A 23,111-nucleotide genomic window follows, 5' to 3' on the forward strand; every position below is an offset into this window, starting at 1 on the left:
TTAGATACAGGCCCCAAAACTGCTCACAATACTCCAAATGGGGTCTGACCAGAGCCTTGTATAGCCTCAGAAGTACATCCCTGGTCTTGTATTCTAGCCCTCTCAACACAAATGCTAACATTGCATTTGCCTTCTTAACTGCCGACTGAACCTGTACATTAACCTTAAGAGAATTGTGAACAAGAATTCCCAAGTCCCTTTGTGCTTCCGCTTTCCAAAGCATTTCTTCATTTAGAAAATAGTCTGTGTCTAAATTCCTCTTTCCAAAGTGCATAACCTCACACTTTTCCACATTGTATTTCATCTGCCACTTCATTGCCCACTCTCCTAGCTTGTCCAAGTCCTTCTGCAGCCCCCTTGCTTTATCAATACTACCTGTCCGTCTACAGATCTGTGTATCATCTGCAAACTTAGCAACAGTGCCTTCAGTACCTTCTTCCAAATCATTTATGTATATTGTAAAAGTTGTGATCCCAGCACAGACCCCTGAGGCACATCACTAGTCACCGGCTGCCATCCTGAAAAAGACTCATCCCCACTCTCTGCCTTCTGTCAGTCAGCCAATCTTCTATCCATGCCAGGATCTTACCCCGAACATGAAAATGAAATGAAATGAAAATCGCTTATTGTCACGAGTAGGCTTCAATGAAGTTACTGTGAAAAGCCCCTAGTCGCCACTTTCCGGCACCTGTCCGGGGAGGCTGGTACGGGAATCGAACCGTGCTGCTGGCCTGCTTGGTCTGCTTTAAAAGCCAGCGATTTAGCCCAGTGAGCTAAAACACCATGAGCTCTTAACTTATTTAACAGTATCCTATAAAGCACCTTGTCAAAGGCCTTCTGGAAATCTAAATAAATCACGTCCACTGGTTCTCCTTTGTCTAACTTCCTTGTTGCCTCCTTAAAGAACTCTAACAGGTTTGTCAGACACAACCGTCCTTTGACAGTTTTGGTCTCCTTATCCAGCCAGAGAGGCAGTGCAACAAAGGTTCATCAGACTGCTTCCTGGAATGGCAGGCGTGTTTTATGGGGAGATCGGGCTGCATTCACTGGAGTTTAAAAGTCTCAGACACCAGCTGGGGTAAAGGCAGCCAGTGAATGTTCAGCAATCTGTAACCATGCCAGCCCACGCCTTGGGGTCAAAATAGCAAAATGGTGGCAAATCTTCCCGGGGGTTCTGTGTCTCAAAGTGTGTTGTGGGATAGAAGTGATGGTTTGAGTTTGAATCATTTTCCTGGATTTGTATGGCAATCTTTCTTTTTTTTGAAATTTAGAGCACCCAATTATTTGGTTCCAATTAAGGGGCAATTTAGCGTGTCCAATTCACCTACCCTGCACATCTTTGGGTTTGTAGGGCATGGTGATCTTTCCAACGTGTTTGTTGGTGTAACATATTAATTGGGCAGCATAGTAGCACAGTGGTTAGCACTGCTGCCTCACAGCTCCAGGGTCCCAGGTTCGATTCCCGGATTGGGTCACCGTCTGTGCGGAGTCTGCACGTTCTCCCCATGTCTCCATGGGTTTCCGCTGGGTGCTCCAGTTTCTTCCCACAAGTCCCGAAAGTTAGGTGAATTGGACATTCTGAATTCTCCCTCAGTACCCGAACAGGTGTTGGAGTGTGGTGACTAGGGGATTTTCAAAGTAACTTTATTGCAGTGTTAATGTAAGCCTACTGGTGAAAATAAAGATTAATATTATTAAGATTATAAGATTAATTAAGTAAGAAAAAAAAAAACTTGCACTCTATGCGGAAAGTTAATCAGTAAATGGCCATGAATTTGTTCCGTACCTTTCCCCCAGTTTGTTGTATCCAACCTGATATATGGAGATGAACACAGAGACGTGTCTACCACAAGAAATCCCGCCAGCATAAAAGCCGTTTTGGTATTCCCAGGACCAACAAAAAAAGGATTGGAAAGATCCACCACCACCACCAATAGCACAGTTAAAGAATGGAGAGACAGAAGCATCTGCTGTATCAATCTTTCAAGTTGCCGTGGCTTACTGAAAAGAGTTAGCACATGGCACCCTGGCTTCAGAAGTATAGGTATCTGTACAAAAAAGGAGGGACGTTTGCTGCACCATTACAAAGCTCTGGCTCACCCACAACTAGGAAGGGTGTAAAGATTCACAGATGAGGAGATTTCAGTTACAAGGTGAATTTGGGCACAGATACGCACATGTACACTGGAGATCACGGCCAGAGTTGCTCCCTTCAATTTTCAGTTGGAAGACACTGTGGCTCCGTGAGGAATGGTCATTCGCTGCCGTTTTTGCCACCGACCGATTGGCTTTTGCCAGTGCAATCAAGTTGTGAACCTGCAATGGTAGAGAGGAGAGGATCAGAGAAAACATTTAACTGCAGGTAACTCTGCTTCCTGACTCGTATGTCTCTTTCGAAATACCAACGGTGCTGAACACAGCAATTCCAACTGGGTGAGTTGAGAGAACTGTAAAAGAAGCCAGAAGGCCCACTGGAAGAGGAATAGCCCCAAGCCTATTCAATCATTCAGCAGGATCATCGGTGATCCAACTCCATTTGCTTTCTACTGATGGCAAGTTGCTGGTGCACCAGGAACAATTAAATAAACGCAAAATCTGAAGAACAAAAGCTTAATGACAAGCGATCTGCCCGGTGTTGGGTACAGAGCACGCGCAGTCCTGCTCAGTTTCATGGTGAAGTACTTCCATGTCTCTTTGCAACTTTTCACATCAAAGCCAACAGCCAACTGTGGAGATCCAGCAAGTGGTTGCTGAAGTAGTTGCTGCTGGGTTGAATTAATAGTGCACCTTACAATAGTGCGCCGGTATTTCTTTCAGGAGGACGTCTCGAGATGGTCGAGAGCTTTACGTTCCTGGGGGGGTCACCATCACCAACAGTCTGTCCTGGTCCACTCACGTTGATGCAACAGTCAAGAAAGCCCAACAACGTCTCTACTTCCTACAGAAGCTAATGAAATTTGGCATATCTGCATCGACTCACAAACTTCTACAGATGCGCGATAGAGAGCATCCTATCCAGCTGCATCACAGCTCAGTATGGCAACTGCTCGGCCCAAGATCGCAAGAAACTCAGCCCAATGCGTCACACAAGCTTGCCACCCCCACATTGATTCTGTCTACACCTCTCGCTGCCTCAGGAAGGCAGACAGCATTATCAGAGACCCCTCCCACCCGGGCATTGCCTTCTTCCAGATCCTTCCATCAGGCAGAAGGTACAGAAGTCTGAAGACTCGCACATCCAGACATAGGAACAGCTTCTTCCCCACACCTACAAGACTCCTCAACGACTCCCCCTCAGACTGATCTGCTCCCTGTAAGAACACTATTCACGACGCCCTATGCTGCTCTTGCTCACGTATTTGCTTTGTTTGGCCCCTTGTTCCACACTGTAACCAAACACTGTTTTGTTGATGTACCATTTGTCAATGTTCTCTGTTGATTATTCTTTTGTCTACTATGTACGCACTGTGTACGTTCCCTCAGCCGCAGAAAAATACTTTTCACTGTATTTCGGTACATGTGACAATAAATCAAATCAATCAATCGTTCTAAACACAGATCCACAATGTTACACACCTGATCCCTCATAGTGACAATGACATATTTGAGGTTTGTGATGTGCAGCTGTTTGCTCTTGTTGCTGAGGAGCTTGATCTCGTACTCAGTATTTTTTTCTGGCTTTGTCACAAGTAGGTCACGGATTGTCTCGTTGTAAATCTCCAAAAAGCTGGCCGTGAATTTATACTGAAACAGATAAGGCGCAGGTGGAATGAACTGACTCAAAGTGGTGAACACGAGGTGTTCAGAAAGTAAAGTGCAAATCAATAGCCATATTCAGCTTTAAAAAAAAGTCACACCAAATCATGCTTCGTGAAATACAATAGTGAGGAAACACCAAGCTCCGTTTTCTGTGTCTTTGAAGCACTTCACTAATCTAATGATTACAAATTCTGGAAAGAGTACAGAATCCATTCCCATTTTCCTCATTTAACATTTTGTCCATGTCCTGGTTTTACACCCTGGATTTTGTGGTCACGTGTGTTGAATACAGCAAACAGGTCGAAGAAAACCCCGACCCGGGCCCCCACACCGCACCATAACAAACTGATTTCCTCCATTAGTTCAAGTACTTTCAGAGGGACCCGCAGGTCAGAGAAGGAGTTACAGAAATGAAAATTCTTTCTTATGACAATTGTAATATTGAAAGACATTATCTGGAATGGATTGATGCCTGCGGAGTTGGCCGATATACAGGCGTTACGACTGGGCTCTCTGCACTGCTGGGTCAGAGGAAACAGAAAAAACTATTGGGATAACATACAAACGGGTGTGGTTCCAGAGGGCAGCAGACGTGTCGGTCTGGTCACTTTTTTTTATATACAGACTAAGGTCTGCTTTGAACATAATACCCGTTCTACTACACAAATTGCTTTTTTTCCCAATCAATCAACAAGACACAAATCTCACTGTCAGTCCTAATCCCTGGTTACCGTCAGTACTGACTGATTCCAGGGATGGCGGGACTGTCATACGAGGAGTGATTGACTAGGTTGGGATTGTTCTCGCTGGAGTTCAGAAGAATATGGGGGGATCTCAGAGACGTATAACATTCTAACTGGATAGGGTAGATGCAGGGAAGATGTTACCAATGATGGGTGTGTCTAGAACAGGGGTCACAGCCTGAGGATTCTGGGTAAACCATTTCAGACAGAGATGAGGAGACATTTCTTCACACAGAGTGGTGAGCCTGTGGAATTCATTACCACAGGAAGTAGTTGATGCTAAAATTTTGAATGTATTAAAGAGGCGGATGGATATAGCACTTGGGGAGAATGGGATCAAAGGCTCTGGGGAGAAAGCAGGATTAGGCTACTGAGTTGGATGATCAGCCATGATCGTGATGAATGGCGGAGCAGGCTCGAAGGGCCAAAAGGCCTCCTTCTGCTCATATCTTCTATGTATCAATATCAATCGGAAGCTTGTCAAATTGATGATTAGTGGTTCATCTTCTCTAACAGAAAATCCAAATCAGACTCCGGGGGAGGTTTAAATTACAGGATCCTCCGTCACATCCTAGTAGGGGCTGGTTTAGCACAGGGCTAAATAACTGGCTTTTAAAGCAGGCCGTACCAGCCTTCCCGAACGGGCGCTGTAATGTGGTGACTAGGGGTTTTTCACAGTAATTTCATTTGAAGCCTTTGTGACAATAAGCGATTTTCATATCCTGGGTAAGTGTAGAAGATTCTAGGGAAGGATTATCTGTAACTTTGTACTTCCAGAGCAGTAAGATGGTGCACACTCTCTGCAGTAACTCACTGTCCATCCCATGGTCTTCAGTTCCTCTGCTGTCGAGAAGATCTGGTCAACAGCTTGCGGAATCATCCCTTTGGTTTCAGACGTCATAACATCAGGTCCTTCCATAGTAAAGGTCTTCCCACTGCCCGTTTGCCCGTAAGCAAAGATACACACATTGTATCCATCCAAGGCAGACTAGAAACAAACAGGGGCAAGAGAGAGAGGCAGAATTACTCCACGTTTAGTGCCGCTTTCAACTCTTCCCAGTAGCACAACTGTCTGTCTTGTCCTTCAGTGAAGCACTAATTCCCTGCATATAGAACCAGAGGTGCAATGGGCACCATCCATTGCCAGAGTGGTTGAAACACTGGAAGTAATCGGGCAGGGGCACAGGGAAAGCAACACTAAGCCCAAAGTACCACGGTCAATCCTTAATGCACAACCTAGCCAGGCAGCAACCGAGCACTCTCATCCTGTACAATGTGATCCACAAATTGATGCCTTTACCATGTTGAACACAACAAAAAGACTCAATAGGGTAGATGTGGAGTAACTCTGTCCTCAGGTGGACAAGTCCCGGTCACAGGAATGCTTATCCACACAAAGGCTAATAGAGAGTCAGAACAATGTCCCTAAAAGATTGTGCGTGAAGGGGGAGTTAGAACAATGTCCCTAAAAGATTGTGCGTGTATGGGGGAGTTAGAACAATCTTTTAGGGACATTGTTCTAGCTCCCCCTTCACACACAATCTTTTAGAGACATTGTTCTAGCTCCAGCAGCGCGCACAATGTCCCTAAAAGATTGTTCTAACTCCCCCATACACGCACAATCTTTTAGGGACATTGTGTGCGATGGGGAGCTAGAACAATGTTCCTAAAAGATAGTGTGTGAAGGCGGAGTTAGAACAATGTCCCTAAAAGATTGTGCATGTATGGGGAGTCTCATATCCTCAAACTACCATGGCGACCCCACCTGCCCCCTACCCTCACAGACTACCATAGTCACCCCACCTGCACACCTCCTCAACTCACTACCTGGACTATCCAAACCCACCATTGCCTGGGATAACCTACACCCTTCCCCACCTGATTACCTGGACTAGCTGGGAGATATCTTCAAAGACATCCTTCTGTGTTGCTATCGGCTGGAACACACGGTCAAAATTGAAGTCATATTTCAACTCCTCTTTCCGATCGTGGCCAGTGTGAGACTGTGGAGAGGGTCAGAGGGGGCAAGGGAAGAAAGGTCAAGTTTGTAAAGAAGCAAAAAGAACAAAAGAACCAGACAGACATTCGAGATTCCTTACTCAGACCTGCTGCGTGTATTCAGGATGATTTCTTGCTGAGCCAGTATAGAATGCAGGGAAAGGCAATCTTAAATCACAGGGATGTAAATTCCCTGCTGCTTTATTCTACCCAAGAAATAATTACACTGCCACAAGATGGCATCTCTCAGCATCCGGTAAGCACTGGAAACAGAGAGCAAGCAGCAGCAGTGGTAGTGCAGCTACCGCTTACCACTGGCCCAAGTAAATGCCATTGGATAACTCTTCCATTTTCTGCTTTGTTGAAAGATTAGACTGACCTACTTGGTGCCCCAATGCAGTTGTCGGCAGCATTGTTGCCATTGGCTTGGGGGTGGTTTGAAGGATCTGATATATCACGTAGGCCCTCCACAAGACAATCTTACCTCTTCCCTCTTTGTCAAGGTGATCACCTTTTCATCACTGGCAGAGAACTGAACATGTTCAATTTCAGAGCAACCTGCCGCCTCCGAGTCAAGAAGGGGACGAACACGGCAGATCACACGGATGTTACCCTGCAAAGGAAGAGGAGAGAAACATAGTTCATTCAATCTTTTACTGTTTAATAAAGAAATTATTAATTGGCAGTCCAGTGATTCTGTTCATCCGTATCTCTAAAACAAAAGGTAACAGGCCAGCACGGTAGCATAGTGGTTGGCACTATGGCTTCACAGCGCCAGGGTCCCGGGTTCGATTCCCGGCTTCGGTCACTGTCTGTGCAGAGTCTGCATGTTCTCCCCATGTCTGCGTGGGTTTCCTCCGGGTGCTCCGGTTTCCTCCCATAGTCCAAAGATGTGCAGGTTAGGTGGATTGGCCACGCTAAGTTGCCCTTAAGTTAGATGGGGCTGCTGGGTTACAGGGATAGGGTGGAGGTGTGGGCTTAAGTAGAGTGCTCTTTCCAAGAACCAGTGCAGACTCGATGGGCCGAATGGCCTCCTTCTACACTATAAATTCTATGAAATAAAAGTTACGATCCAGGGATCCTCTCTGGGATCTTACTGTCCAGAAGCAACATAAACTGGGATCCTAAAACCACCTCCTCCCACTTTAACACTGGCTGTATTTGCCATGTACTGCCCATTCCATTTGTCTTCAATAACCCATTTGCAATGCCCTCAGTCACACTTTGCCATGTCCAAATCCCGATTATCTGGAGAATAAAAGGGTGCCTGCGCAGGGTGCCAGCAATGGCCCTCACGTACCTTCAGCTCTTGCACGGTGTTGTGTAGCCGGCGCCTCTCCTGTTCTGCACAATGTAGCCTTTCGTCCCGCTCCATGATCATTTCACGCTGTTGTTCAATTGTGGACTGCTGCTCTTCCATGCACGCAACCTTTTGTGACAGCTCCGTCTCTTTAGTCTTCAGCTTGTTCTAGCCAAAGTGGAAAATGGACAATGTTATTCATTTCAGCCCTATCCAAAAGGGACACATTGAGAAACGGTACACAACCAACCCCAAAATATTTGCTCCTAGTAACTAGATATTTTTATTCTATTCAAAGAACAAGGCAGAGTACAGCACAGGAACAGGCCTCAGGGATCAATGCTGGGTCCACTGTTATTTGTTATTTATTTAATGATTTGGCTGAAAATTTAGGAGACATGGTCAGTAAGCTTGCAGATGACACCAAGATTGGTGGCATGGTGGACAATGAAGAAGGTTTGCAACCTAGGATTGCAACGGGATCTTTTTTTTCTATAAATTTAGAGAACCCAATTACTTTTTCCCAATTAAGGGGCAATTTTGTGTGGCCTATCCACCTCGCCTGCACATCTTTGGGTTGTGGGGGTGAAACCCAGGCAGACACAGACAGTGACCCAAGGCTGGGATCCAAATCCAGGTCCTCTACGCTGTAGTCAGAGTGCTAACCACTGTGCCATGTGCCTCCCTTGCAAAGGGATCTTGGATCAATTGGGCCAGTGACTGGCAGTTGCAGTTTAATTTAGATAAATGTACGGTGATGTACTTTGGGAGAATTAATCAGGACAGGACCTACTCAGTTATTGGTAGCGAGTTGGAGAGAGTTACAGAACAAAGATCTCGGGGTACAGGTTCATAGCTCCTTGAAGGTGGAGTCGCAGGTGGGCAGGGTGGTGAAGAAGGCATTCCGCATGCTCGGTTTCATTGGTCAGAATATTGAATACAGGATTTGTGACGTCTTGCTGAAGTTGTGCAAGACATTAGTAAGGCCACACTTAGTGTGTGCAGTTCTGGTCATCGTATTATAGAAAGGATATTATTCAACTAGAAGAGTGCAGAAAATATTTACTTGGATGCTGCCGTAATGGTTTGAGTTATAAGGAGAGGCTGGATAGACTGGGACTTTTTTCACTGGAGCGTCAAAAACTTAGGGGTGATCTTAGAGGTCTATAAAATAATGAATGGCATAGATGAGGTAAATAGTCAACATCTTTTCCCAAAGGTAGTCTAATAACTAGAGGGCATAGGTTTAAGATGGGAGGTACAAAAGGATCCAGAGGCATAATATTTTCACAAGAGGGTGGAACGAGCTGCCAGAGGCAGTAGTAGAGGTGGGTACAATGTTGTATTTTTAAAAAGCATTTAGACAGTTATATGGGTAAGATGGGTATAGAGGGATATGGGGCAAATGTGGGCAATTGGAACTACCTTAGTGGTAAAAACTGGGCGGCATGGACAAGCTGGGCCTGTTTAAATGCTGTAAACCTCTATGACTCAGTGAAGCACGTGGTTGTTTTTTCATGATCACTATTACGGAGACTAGTTTTCAATTCAGATTCTATTCATGGAATTTAAATACCATCAGCTGCCATGGTGGGATTTGAACCCACGTCCCCAGAGCATCAGCCTGGGCCTCTGGTTGCACTAAAGCACCGTCTCCCCATAAGAATAATGGATCAGTTTAGTCAGCCAGCATCATCCACTGGACTACAGTGATATGTCCCTCATAGCACGTCATCCAAGAGTAGGATTAAAGATGACACTAACCCAAATCCACCTTCATAAAGACAGCAAAGCTTACTAATACTGACCCGTGAAAATCAGTCTCACTTGATCCAGTACTGGAACCCAGAGAAATACTCAACACACCACAGATCTGATCTTTTGGTGACCATATCCCTCCAATTTCATATTATCAGCTGCAGCTTCGAGCATGTGTTTCAGTGCCTATTTGGTACAGACAGAATCCCTATGGTGGAGAAGGAGGCCATTTGGCCCATCAAGTCTGCATGGACTCTCTGAAAGAGCACCAAAACTAGGCCCACTTCCCTCCCTATCACCATAACCCCACCTAACCTGCACATCTTTGGACTGTGGGAGGAATCCCATGCAGACACTGGGAGAATGTGCAGACTCCACATACAGACATCAGAGGCCCCAATTGAACCTAGCTCCCTGGCGCTTTAGGCAGCAGTGCTAACCACTGTGTTGACATAATGAAACATGGGGTGGAGTTAGTGAAAGGTACCATTTGGACTAGCATCTCTGCGCTGGTTTGCCAGGAAGGAATTTGCCTGCTGCTATTCCCCCACGTGCTCCTGAGCATTACACTTTTTCAGAATGCCTCAATCACATACCCAAGGTGTACCCTTCAAAACAGACTTTGATGCTTTTGTGTAACAGGGACAAACACCCAGAAAGGTCACACTACCTCAGTATCCTCAACCACAGTGGAGAGGGTCAGATAGTTGCTCTGGAGCAGACTCCTACTGGTCTTCAGTTCTTTAACCTCACCAGTTAAGCATTGTATTTCAGTTCCCCGTACCTCCAACACTCGCTGCATGGCTGCACTTTCATCTCGACACTTGTCCAGCTCCACTTCTCGCTCTTTCAATAGGAGCTCCACGGCACTAAGCAGAAATGGTGAATAGTCGCACTTTAGGAGCTGGAACAGGAGTGGCCACACAAACTACAACAACCTGCATTGAAATAGCACCTTTGTCTGACAGCACTTCACAGTCGGGCCATCAGAAAATAACTGAGCCACGTGGGATATTAGAATCTTGGGAAAATAGGGACATTCTGGCCTGTATCTTCATGGTCGAGAGGGGTGGAGACATGGGGACAATTAAGCAGGGAATTCTGGAGTTGAGATCTTGGGAGGGCTGCAGGAGGTTGGAGATCAGGAAGGGTGAGGGCAATCACTGGGCGCCAACATTTTAAACTCATCTCAGGATTAAGTATTATAGGGGCTGGTTTAGCACAAGTGCACTAAACAGCTGGCTTGTAATGCAGAACAAGGCCAGCAGCGCGGGCTCAATTCCTCCCCGAACAGGTGGCGGAATGTGGCGACTAGGGGCTTTTCACAGTAACTTCATTGAAGCCGACTGGTGACAATAAGCGATTATTATTATTTATTACCGCTGGGTTTACAATGGAGCTCACATGACATTCCAGACTTTCGGACCCTCTCCACCCGCCAAAGCTCCCCAGGGGGTTCTCCACGGGTGTGGCCGGGGTGGGGGGGCTATGCAAATGGCCCATCGACTTCCAGCAGGACTTGATGGTCCCATCAGGGGAGTTACCTCTGCTACCAGGAGGGATCCCACCCGTCTCATATTTATTGAGATGTTGAGACCCATCCTCTGCAGGGAAAAGGAAGATATACAGACACGGTGCCCTATCCGCATACAGACACGGTGCCCTTTCCGCATACAGACACGGTGCCCTTTCCGCATACAGACACGGTGCCCTTTCCGCATACAGACACGGTGCCCTTTCCGCATACAGACACGGTGCCCTTTCCGCATACAGACACGGTGCCCTTTCCGCATACAGACACGGTGCCCTTTCCGCATACAGACACGGTGCCCTTTCCGCATACAGACACGGTGCCCTTTCCGCATACAGACACGGTGCCCTTTCCGCATACAGACACGGTGCCCTTTCCGCATACAGACCACGGTGCCCTTTCCGCATACAGACACGGTGCCCTTTCCGCATACAGACACGGTGCCCTTTCCGCATACAGACACGGTGCCCTTTCCGCTCCGCATACAGACACGGTGCCCTTTCCGCATACAGACACGGTGCCCTTTCCGCATACAGACACGGTGCCCTTTCCGCATACAGACACGGTGCCCTTTCCGCATACAGACACGGTGCCCTGTCCGCATACAGACACGGTGCCCTGTCCGCATACAGACACGGTGCCCTGTCCGCATACAGACACGGTGCCCTTTCCGCATACAGACACGGTGCCCTTTCCGCATACAGACACGGTGCCCTTTCCACATACAGACACGGTGCCCTTTCCACATACAGACACGGTGCCCTTTCCGCATACAGACACGGTGCCCTTTCCGCATACAGACACGGTGCCCTTTCCGCATACAGACACGGTGCCCTTTCCGCATACAGACACGGTGCCCTTTCCACATACAGACACGGTGCCCTTTCCACATACAGACACGGTGCCCTTTCCACATACAGACACGGTGCCCTTTCCACATACAGACACGGTGCCCTTTCCACATACAGACACGGTGCCCTTTCCACATACAGACACGGTGCCCTTTCCACATACAGACACGGTGCCCTTTTCTGAAGTAAAAGCGTGGAGCACAAATCACAAGTCCATCAGGCAGTGGTCTACATGTAACATTCCCAAGGCCCTTTAGGAAAAGGAGATGGTGGATCCCAGCAGGTGGTTCCCTCATCAGAACTTTCAAACAAGCACCAAAACCTATCTTGGTTGGTGATGGGAAAGTCCCACCCTGTTCGACCCATACTACACACCCAGAGTCTCAGCCTATCTACATGTTAACCTTGAGGTAACTGTGGTGGTGTTGGCAGGGGTGAGGAGGGGGGGGGGTTGTCCATCTCCTCGTGGAATGTCCCTTTGGCCTGGAGAGAGTCACGGTGGTTTTTGTTGGGGTTTATCCCGAGCAGCTCCGTGACGCAAGACTCTCGTGCTCCCTTGGATGTTCCCAGGGATGCACACCGAGACAAACATCAATGGCTGCTGGAGGTGCAAGGTGCTCATTGGGCAGCGCAAATAATTTCTAAACATAAATTTAGAGTACCCAATTCATTTTTTCCAATTAAGGGGCAATTTAGCGTGGCCAATCCACCTACCCTGCACATCTTTGGGTTGTGGGGGCAAAACCCACACAAACACAGGGAAAATGTGAAAACTCCACACGGACAGTGACCCAGAGCCGGGATCAAACCTGGGACCTCGAAGCCGTAGACAGCAGTGCTAACCACTGCGCCACGTGCTGCCCCCAGCACAAAGAGTTTTGCCTGATCGAGTGCTGCAGAGTGGCACATTCCAAAGCCCCCGGACCACGTACTGAGGGACACACAAAGCTTGGGGCAGCTGCCTCAAGAGGGGCGCTGGAGAAAGCACGCAGTCTAAGACCTTTCAGCCATAGTGCACAGAGGGGAGGGGAATTGTAGAGAAACTCTTGGGCTCACACAGAATGCAGACGGTGAATGTTACATGCATCGCAGTTTTATTGCAGCACTTCAGAGGGCAACGTGATCTATGCAGACAACTTGAACATCACTGTACTTTGTGACGGCCATTTTGTAATGTTTGTAATACACAAACACACGCCAATACTTACTTTAGGTTGCTTTGCAGCTCACTTATCTGCAATGTGGCAGCATCGAGCTGTTTGTCTCTTAGTCCCATATTCTCATGAAGCTGCCTGCTGTGCAGTTCAGAGACCTCCAGCTTGCCTGTGTACTCAGACATCCGTGTCTTCATGTTACCCAGTTGCACCTTCATGTCACTAAGCTGCCCCTTCAAATCCCACGCTGGGCGTTTCTTCGAGCAAACTGTTGGTAGATGTTGAAATAAAACAGTTCACTGATATTTTTTTTAATGTTTATTTCAGCAACACAATCTGTACTTGTGCGCTGGACATGAAGCGACAAAACAAAGTTCACAAAAAGTTAAAAGAAAAGTTTTTGCTGGAATAAAAAGTAAAATAACTTCAAATTAATTATTGCATTAAATGTGGCGCTGAAGTTCATGAAACGGGAAGAGGAAACTGTAGCAAGTGGGTCGGAATTAAAAATCGAATTTGGTTAAGACTACCCGAACCATAGAACTAGCAAACACGGTACTACACTACGTCAAAACACGTGGGGCAGCACAGCAGTTAGAATCCGGGTTCAATCCTGGCCTCAGGTGACTGTGTGGAATTTGCATGTGTCTGCGTGGGTTTCCTCCGGGTGCTCCAGTTTCCTCCCACAGTCCAAAGATGTGCAGGTTAGGTGGGTTGGCCATGATAAATTGCCCCTTATAGAGTCCAGGTTAGGTGGGGTTACAGGGATATGACAGAGGGCCAGTGTCGGCTCAATGGGACGAATGGCCTCCGTCTGCATTGTAGGGATTCAATATTCAAATAGTTTGTCTTCCCAACAATGGTTAGAGTTAATATCTTGGTCCAATATGAATCGTCTCCAAATAGGTCTTTGAATGACATTAGGACCAGTCTCTGTCCTGAGATTCCAGTGTTGGCTGTATGGGATATCAAGTACTTTACCTGCTGTCTGGCCAGAGGAGGGTGCAGCCACTGCTACTCTTGGCTTCTTCCCTATAACTATAAAATAAAAAGAGGAATGAATAGCTCCCTGGCAGCAAAGAAAACATGCAGCAGGTCTGTAGAGAGAGATGATCCCCCATGCAAATCATAAAACCCGCCATCAGCCTGCAGTTTGAAAGATTCGAATGATCAATCATTAGTTGCAGGGCACCAAAATTTACTTCCATATTTTCCTGTGGTTTTGGTTTTCATTCCTTTCAACTCCCTTTCACCCCAAACACTCGAAGCTACAATAGCACGCAGCTTGCAGCACTGAATGGTCCAGACATAAAGCCCAAGTGTTAAAGCACCATCACCCTTCCAGAAGCATAGAAAACATGAGGAGTAGGTTCAAGGCTGTTTCAGCATTCAATGTGGTCATAGCTGATCCTCACTCTCAACGTCATAGGCCATATTCTCCTTGATGTCTTTAATGTCTCGAAATGAGGCTGCGACTACAGCACAGTACTGAGGGAGTGCAGCACAGCTGGAGGCGCCCTCTTCTTTTAATGGGACTGGTTTAGCTCAGTGGGCTAAACAGCTGGCTTGTAATGCAGAACAAAGCCAGCAGCGCGGGTTCAATTCCCATACCGGCCTCCCCGAACAGGCGCCGGAACGTGGTGACTAGGGGCTTTTCACAGTAACTTCATTGAAGCCTACTTGTGACAATAAGTGATTATTATGTATTTCCTTCTTAAATATATTCAGTAATTTGAGGAAAGTGGGTGGCACAGTAGTTAGCACTGCGGCCTCACAGCTCCAGGGTCCCAGGTTCAATTCTGGCCTTGGGTGACTGTGTGCGGAGTCTGCACGTTCTCCCCGTGTCTGCATGGATTTCCTCTGGGAGCTCCGGTTTCCTCCCACATGCTGTTAGGTGAATTGGACATTCTGAATTCTCCCTCTATGTACCTGAACAGGTACCTGAATGTGGCGACATGGGGCTTTTCGCAGTAACTTAATTGCAGTGTCGTAAGATGTACAGGTCAGGTGGACTGGCCATCATCAATTGACCCTTAGTGTCCAAAAGGTTAGGTGGGGTTACTGGGATAGGGTGCAGGTGTGCGTTTAAATAGGGTGCTCTTTCCAAGGGTCGGTGCAGACACGATGGGCCTCCTTCTACACTGTAAATTCTATGATAGATGGAAAAAGTCATAAATAAATACGGCGAGGTTATTAAAATTTCTTTTGACCAGAAACTGGGGGCAAAAGGGGTTAAGAACAATGGACTAGAACATGAAAGAGGCCAAAGAATACTTGAGGGGTTAGGAGTGACCAAGTTACATCGCCTGCGCAGTGTTGCTCTGCACTGGAAAAACAGCTGTGAAGAGGCAATGTGTGGCAGGTTACCAGCCAGAAGTGTCTGTTTTTCAGAAAGCAGGGTTCTGTTTTGAAGTTTCTTGCACTTCCACAACAGAGTGGAAGCCCTATGACATGCCTTCCACATCTCAAGAGGGGGTTTGCCTAGTGTTGGGGGAGGGCGGTTTGGAAGACTAATTTTCACGGTGTAAATGCAGGGCTGGATTCTTCGTTCCCCAGGCACATTTCTCGGCGGTGCGTCATCCGCTGGTGGTGGGAATCTCTACGCCCACCAATGGATTTCCCATTGACCACACCACAAGCCGCCGGGAAACCCCCAAGTGGGAGTGCTCTGCCAGAGAATTCCTGTCTATTTAAGTTTCATTTGTTAATAAAGGTTTAAAACTGGAAAAAAAAAATTAAATGTAACTTACAGGGTGTGCGCGTTGCTAGTTAGGCCAGCATTTATTCCCCATATCAACTTGCCCTCCAAAAGTTCCTGGTGTGTTGCCTTTTTGAACCCGCTGCAGTCCCTGACTGTGCTGTTAGGGAGGGAGCTCCAGGATTTTGACCCAGTGAGAGTGAAGAAAGGCCAATATATGGGGAGTGACTCGGAGGGGAACCCCACCAGATACCTGCTGCTCTTGTCCTTCTAGATGGTGGTAGCAAAGGGTTTGGAAGCTGCTGCCTGAGGAACCTCAGAGTTCCTGTGTTGAATAGGTACCACAGTGGGTACAGTGCTCCTATATCTGATGGTCTTATCTCAGTCGTAATGACTTACCTTCCCTGAGACTGCAAACTCTTGAAGAGAGCGAATTCTATCTTACCATAGGTAGATTAGACCACACTAGGCATCAGCCCTGCTGTAGGCGAAAATGTGTGCTAATTCATATGGGTTTGGTTGCATTGTTGGGTTACGTCAACTGGTTTATGCTGATTATTCCCTTCTCAGAGTGATGGGAAACTCGAGGCAGGAACCACACTTACCTCCAGCAACTGTGGCAGCACAGTTCACAGGCCGACTCCTAGCCTCCGCCCCTTGAGCAGCTTTCGTCAATCCAACTGTAGGAAATTAAATGGCGCAGGTTTTATATGAAACCTATGTGGAGGCATCCATTCATCGCAAAGCTACAAAATCTAGCAGAGCAAGTCATCGGGTCAGGGCCATGTTTGTGGTCGTATTAACTTTCCGCAAACAGCACTGGCCCGAATATGGCAAAGCTCATTACTTGCACACCATCAACTTTAGCTCCCCACCTCATTAACTGTTCACAGTTACATCAAACAAAATAGTCATTTAAATGCTGGATGACATTCCATTATGGACCAGCATAGATTGGAACCTATTCTCCAAGTCTGAGCCAGAGTCAAAGACGTCACCTAGACGGGAGTACGATCTTATAAGTATTTGGGTGGGTGATGAGAGGAAGGATAACGATGTGAGCGGTGGGATTCTGAATGCTGTCATATGGAGGTGTTGAGGAAGGAGGCGAGCGTGGAAAGCTAGCCATTAGCGGACCAGGTTTGCAACACGAAATATGCTCCCTAGCCGGTGCAGATAGCAAATGAATTGTGAACAGTAATTAACATGCACTTTCGCTAAGAGCAATGCTATGTTTCCGGGACAGCCTGAGCAGCCTGCACTGGCTTTATCACACCATCACTGCTCAAAAAGGGGGAAACTGTGCGGTACTAGGTTGCAACCACTGGACCATTTCATCTCAGTAAGGATTTGATCGGCCAACAGCATGCAACTAGACAGCGGCACGGTAGCACAGTGGTTAGCACAATTACTTCAAAGCGCCAGGATACCAGGTTCAATTTCCGGCTTGGGTCACTGTCTGTGCGGAGTCTGCACGTTCTCCCCATGTCTGCGTGGGTTTCCTCCGGGTGCTCCGGTTTCCTCCCACAAGTCCCAAAGATGTGCTGTTAGGTGAATTGGACATTCTGAATTCTCCCTGTGTACCCGAACAGGTGCCAGAAGGTGGCGACGAGGGGCTTTTCACATTAACTTAGTTGTAATGGAAGCCTATTTGTGACACTAATAAATATTATTATTAGCAGGGAATGCAAAGTGGATTTAAAAAAACACTGCAGTGATTGTCAAATCTGAAACAAGGTTCAGGTCCGTACCTCCATACTGGCTCCTCACCCCAATCGAGGGCCTGTTTGAAATCATTCTGCTGCTACAGCCAAATTTCTTCACAACAACGGCAGGCTGCATCAGGTAAGATAAATAACACTTCATTATTGTGCAAAGAAATACTCAACTGGCTTTATTGTCACTCGGCATTAGCAACACAAAAGCTAGAAAAACAAGCTCAGACAGGGCCCCCCCAGAATCATCCAGCAGCTCTACTCAAAAGATCTTTGATTCAAGAGCCTGTTCCGGTGACAGTTTTTCTTCAACACAACTTCAACTGTTTACTGATGGGTGGCGCGCTCAAGAGCTTTTCAACTGCCTACGAATCGGGTGGTGGAATCTTTACATTCACATGCAGGAGTCTTGGTTTAACAAGTCATCGGGCAGAAGCAACGAGCTGAGGTGTTAGTTTAAACGCACGGTAGCACAGTGGTTAGCACTGTAGCTTCACAGTGCCAGGGTCCCAGGATCGATTCCCGGCTTGGGTGACTGTCTGTGCGGAGTCTGCACGTTCTCCCAGTGTATGCGTGGGTTTTCTCCGGGTGCTCCGGTTTCTCCCACAAGTTCCGAAAGACATGCTGTTAGGCGAATTGGACATTCTGAATTCTCCCTCAGTGTACCCGAACAGGCGCCGGAGTGTGGCGACGAGGGGATTTTCACAGTAACTTCATTGCAGTGTTAATGTAAGATTAACTGCATCTCAGAAATGCAGCATGGGACCTGATCCTATAAACTCAACTCAAGCAGAAAATGCTGCTTTAAAGCAAACGCTTTCAGCCCTTCCCAAGGTGGGCTTACAGAGACACCAATGTGCAGTGACAGGCTGGACAATCGGTAGTGCGGAGACCGGGTTTCAGGATCAGTGGCGTCTGGAGAATGATTGCTGCAATCATTTTAGTGTCTGTTGCTGCCTTCAATACTGTTTTTTTTTTTTAAAAAGGCATTGACTCTCCCTCTCTCTCCCCCCCCCCGCAAATCACAGTTTATCCCCACGTCTATAACTACAGAGCCACTTTGGGAGACTCACATCAATGTTGTCCACTGCTGTATTCAGCTTCATTCTCTTCGCTGATGGTTGAGGAAGGCGTGAGCGCTGAGATGGGTTCCTGTTACTGTTAGCAACGGTCGCGATATTAACCTTCCGATCCATTAGAGGAGAGCGCTGTCAAAAGCGAGCAACTATTTCAGTGTCACCTGTATCCGCACGTTTACATTTGAACTATCACAAGTGGACATGCTAACCTGGCACCAAGGGCCTGGGAACACATCAACTAAAGTGGGTTTTCAGCAGAAGCACAATGAAAAAAAGACAATTTTTAAAAATTGTTCTGCAGAGATGTACTTTGCATAGCAATTACACAGCCTTATTTTAATGAGAATGGCATTTGTGGATTCCACTTCGAGTTAATCATATCACATATACCGAGTGCTACATCCAAGCATCAGCATGCTGTGATTGAACTGTGCAGGGCAATTTGGGCAAAAGCAGGTCAGTGCTTCACACATTATTTTACACCTGCAGTCGACTCAGCTCTGGGAGCATGCGTGGAGTCTGTACGCTCTCCCAGTGTTTGCGTGGGTTCCCTCCGGTTTCCTCCCACAAGTCCCGAATGACGTGCTGTTAGGTGAATTGGACATTCTGAATTCCCCCTCAGTGTACCCAAACAGGCGCCAGAATATGGCGACTACAGGCTTTTCACAGTAACTTAATTGCAGTGTTAATATAAGCCTACTTGTGACACTAATAAAGATTATCTGTGGAGAGAGAAATGATTCAGGATGGCGACATTCCATCAGGACAGGATAAAGTTCTTTTTACTCGAACACGCGACTTGATCAAACGCTGCAAAATCATGGCCAGTTACGTCTCATGGAGATTGGGTGTCAAGGACAGCAGCGACAGCTCTGGTCTGATCTAGTGATGACCATAAAATCTTTTAAATAAACAGGGGGAAAAAATACTTCAGATGCGGAACACAGGGTAGCCTTCAGCTTTCTTCTGCCTCAGTAGACTGTAGCATGGTGGTTAGCACTGTTGCTTCACAGTGCCAGGGTCCTGGGTACGATTCCCAGCTTGGGTCACCGTCTGTGTGGATTCTGCACATTCTCCCCGTGTCTGCGTGAGTTGCCTCCGGGTGCTCCGGTATCCTCCCACAAGTCCCGAAAGACGTGCTTGTTAGGCGAATCGGACATTCTGAATTCTCTCTCCGTGTACCCGAACAGGCGCCGGAGTGTGGCGACTAGGGGCTTTTCACAGTAACTTCATTGCAGTGTTAATGTAAGCCTACTTGATCAGACATAGACACTGCGGCAACGGTAGATTTCACCGAAAAACATCTCAACGAAGAGAGAAGTTAAAAGCTCAAGAGAAGCTTAAAAATATCAGCTCAAAAGACCCAGTTCCTTTACCACTGATGGCGTGGATTGAGATCAGGTATTGTAACTGGTTCTGCAGCGTCACTGTTGGACACCCGTGTCTCCAGTCATCTCCTTTCAACTCCAGCACCACCTCAGCCTTATCTCTTGCACTATTCAATCTTGCCGGATATTTGCTCCTTCGATACACACAATACACAGAGCAGCAGCAAACCTCCTGCAGCTTATTTAGAATCAGTGGTGGGATTTCTCCCCACTGAATGTGCCACTTACCTCTGCATTGTCATCTGTCACTTTGCGCTTCTTTGCAATGGTCTCTGCCGCCAGGTGTGGCTGCAATATTAAGCTGCGTTGGGTTGCAGCCATGATCACACCGGATTCTTCAAAAAGAGGAATGCTGCCAAAAGTGAGAACAGGGTCAACACCACCTTCACCCCACATGATACTTTAAAACAATGCCAGTATGTAGTAGAGAAACCAAGGAGCAGACCACCGGGCCCCTCGGGCCTGCTCCACTGGATCACAGCCGATCATCTACCACACCAGACTACCCTCAAATCCATCAGCAAGCTCTCAATAACAGAGCCTCCACCATCCTCTGCCCAATGCCCCCACACACACACCCTCTGAGAGGGCATACTCGGGGTAAGGGGGTTGTCCATTTGAGACAGAGATGAGGAGGAATTTCTTCTCTCAGAGGGGAATGAATCTGTGGAATTCTTTACCGCAGAGAGCTGTAGAGGCTGGGCCGTTAATTATGTTCAAGGCTAGATAGGCAGGTTTTTAATCAGTGAGAAAATAGAGGGATATGGGGCTAAGGCGGGAAAGTGTTGAGGATTATCACATCAGATCAGCCATTCTCTCATTGAATGGCGGAGCAGACTCGATGGGCCGAGTGGCCTGCCTCTGCTCCTACGTCTTATGGTCTTATTCTCTCCCCTGCCTCCAAATACCCACTCTTCTCTCTCCCCCTCCCACATTCCCCCCCTCTCCCCCTTACACATCTCCCCCCTCTGCCCATTCCAGCACTCCCACATTCCTCCCCCCCACCCCACAATCCAGTGCTCCCACATTCCCCCCCCCCCCACATTCCCCAAGCACCTCTTCTCTCTCTCTCCCTCCCCCAACCACACGGTTGGAAAGATCACCCGATCTAAGCCCACACGTCCACCATAACCCAGTAACCCCATCTAACCTTTTTTTGGACACGAAGGGTAATTTAGCATTTCCAATCCACTTTGGACTGTGGGAGGAAACCCACGCAGACATGGGGAGAACGTGCAGACTCTGCACAGACAGTGACCCAAACCGGAAATCGAACCTGGGACCCTGGCGCTGTGAAGCAACCATGCTAACCACTGTGCTGCCCTTTCTATACCGGTCTATAATTCCCAAGTTTTTCTTTGCAACCTTTATTAACAAGGGCACAACATTTGCTCCCCTCCAGTCTTCTGGTACCTCATCCGTGGCTAACAATGATGCAAATATCTCAGCCAGGGATCACCCAATTTCCTCTCTAGCCTCACGCAGTATTTTTGGATATAACTGGTCAGGACCAGGACATGTATCCACCTTTATATATTTTAATATGTCCATCACCTCCTCTACTGTAATGCGAACTGTCGCCAATTTGTCCCACACACATTCCCAGGTTCCCAAGTCTTCTGTCTTTCTCCACGGGAAACACAGAGGAGAAATATTCATCATGAACCTCACCCTTCTCCTGCGGGTCATACATACGGTTCCACCTTGGTCCTTGAGGGGTCCCATTCTCTCAGTTATTCTTTTTCCTTTAATATGCTTAAAGTATCCCTTTGGATTCACCTTAATCCTCTCAGCAAATATATATCATGCCCCCTTTTTGCCCTCCTAATTTCCTTCTCGAGTATACTCTTGTGTTTACTGTACACCTCCAGGGACTCCTGATCCCAGCTGCTGGTACCGGAGTCATGCCTCCTTCTTTTTCCTGGTAAAAACCTCAATACGTTTTCTCACTGTTCTCTACTCCTGCCAGCCTTGCCCTTCACCCTAACAGGAACATATAGACCCTGAACTCAGGCTAGATCACTTTTAAAGGGCTCCTATTTGCCGGTGGTCCCGTTGCCCTCAAACAAGTGACTCATATCAACCCTTGCAAGCTCCTGTCAAATTCCATCCACATTTACCATGCCACAATATACAACATGCACCTGTCGACCAGTTTTGTCCCATTCCAAAATTATTGTAAAATTAACAGAAGAATGGTCACTCCTGGTTTAAATTCACTTTCTCTCACACATTCCCCCTTTCACACACACACACACACATTCCCCCTTTCCCTCTCACACACACTCCCCCTCACACACACACATTCCCCCTCACACACACACACACACATACATTCCCCCTTACACACACACACATCCCCCTCACACACACACACACACACACATCCCCTCACACACACACACACACACACATCCCCTCACACACACACTCCCTCACACACACACTCCCTCACACACACACTCCCTCACACACACACTCCCTCACACACACACTCCCTCACACACACACTCCCTCACACACACACTCCCTCACACACACACTCCCTCACACACACACTCCCTCACACACACACTCCCTCACACACACACTCCCTCACACACACACACACATTCCCACACACACACATTCCCACGCACACACTGACACACATTCCCTCGCACACACACACATTCCCTCTCGCGCACACACACACTCCCTCTCGCGCACACACACACTCCCTCTCGCGCGCACACACATTCCCTCGCGCGCACACACACATTCCCTCGCGCGCACACACACATTCCCTCGCGCGCACACACACATTCCCGCTCGCGCACACACACATTCCCTCGCGCGCACACACACCATTCCGCGCGCACACACACATTCCCTCTCGCGCACACACACACATTCCCTCGCGCGCACACACACACTCCCTCGCGCGCACACACACATTCCCTCGCGCGCACACACTCCCTCTCGCGCGCACACACACTCCCTCTCGCGCGCACACACACTCCCTCTCGCGCGCGCACACACTCCCTCTCGCGCACACACACACTCCCTCTCGCGCACACACACACTCCCTCTCGCGCACACACACACTCCCTCTCGCGCACACACACACTCCCCTCTCGCGCACACACACTCCCTCT

General features: G+C 47.8%; 2 protein-coding genes across 5 annotated transcripts in view; one reads left to right on the forward strand and one right to left on the reverse strand.

Annotated features, from left to right (window-relative positions):
• Positions 1 to 7,185, forward strand: part of LOC119975875 (uncharacterized protein C11orf98 homolog) — a 33,390-nt gene extending 26,205 nt beyond the window's left edge. The window contains exon 5 of one of the 2 annotated variants that reach the window (XM_038815770.1): positions 7,004 to 7,185. In XM_038815770.1, the coding sequence (XP_038671698.1) occupies positions 7,004 to 7,007 (4 nt within the window). In that variant the 3' untranslated portion in view covers positions 7,008 to 7,185. Of the gene's footprint in view, positions 1 to 1,797; positions 2,185 to 7,003 lie in introns of those variants that run through there. The other variant, XM_038815769.1, reaches the window with a different exon arrangement.
• Positions 1 to 22,129, reverse strand: part of kifc1 (kinesin family member C1) — a 28,387-nt gene extending 6,258 nt beyond the window's left edge. The window contains exons 1-14 of one of the 3 annotated variants that reach the window (XM_038815765.1): positions 22,095 to 22,129; positions 20,203 to 20,326; positions 18,581 to 18,715; positions 17,544 to 17,628; positions 16,398 to 16,472; positions 14,076 to 14,132; positions 13,149 to 13,362; positions 10,343 to 10,427; positions 7,801 to 7,968; positions 6,985 to 7,113; positions 6,389 to 6,505; positions 5,317 to 5,490; positions 3,577 to 3,744; positions 2,178 to 2,316 (exon numbers count right to left, since the gene is read on the reverse strand). In XM_038815765.1, the coding sequence (XP_038671693.1) occupies positions 2,178 to 2,316; positions 3,577 to 3,744; positions 5,317 to 5,490; positions 6,389 to 6,505; positions 6,985 to 7,113; positions 7,801 to 7,968; positions 10,343 to 10,427; positions 13,149 to 13,362; positions 14,076 to 14,132; positions 16,398 to 16,472; positions 17,544 to 17,628; positions 18,581 to 18,715; positions 20,203 to 20,326; positions 22,095 to 22,114 (1,690 nt within the window). In that variant the 5' untranslated portion in view covers positions 22,115 to 22,129. Of the gene's footprint in view, positions 1 to 2,177; positions 2,317 to 3,576; positions 3,745 to 5,316; positions 5,491 to 6,388; positions 6,506 to 6,984; positions 7,114 to 7,800; positions 7,969 to 10,228; positions 10,428 to 13,148; positions 13,363 to 14,075; positions 14,133 to 16,397; positions 16,473 to 17,543; positions 17,629 to 18,580; positions 18,716 to 20,202; positions 20,327 to 22,094 lie in introns of all 3 variants that reach the window. The other 2 variants (XM_038815764.1, XM_038815767.1) reach the window with 2 other exon arrangements.
• Positions 22,130 to 23,111: the final 982 nt, after the last annotated feature.

The sequence above is a fragment of the Scyliorhinus canicula genome, chromosome 13 (assembly GCF_902713615.1).
Source record: "Scyliorhinus canicula chromosome 13, sScyCan1.1, whole genome shotgun sequence".
NCBI classification, from domain to species: domain Eukaryota; kingdom Metazoa; phylum Chordata; class Chondrichthyes; order Carcharhiniformes; family Scyliorhinidae; genus Scyliorhinus; species Scyliorhinus canicula.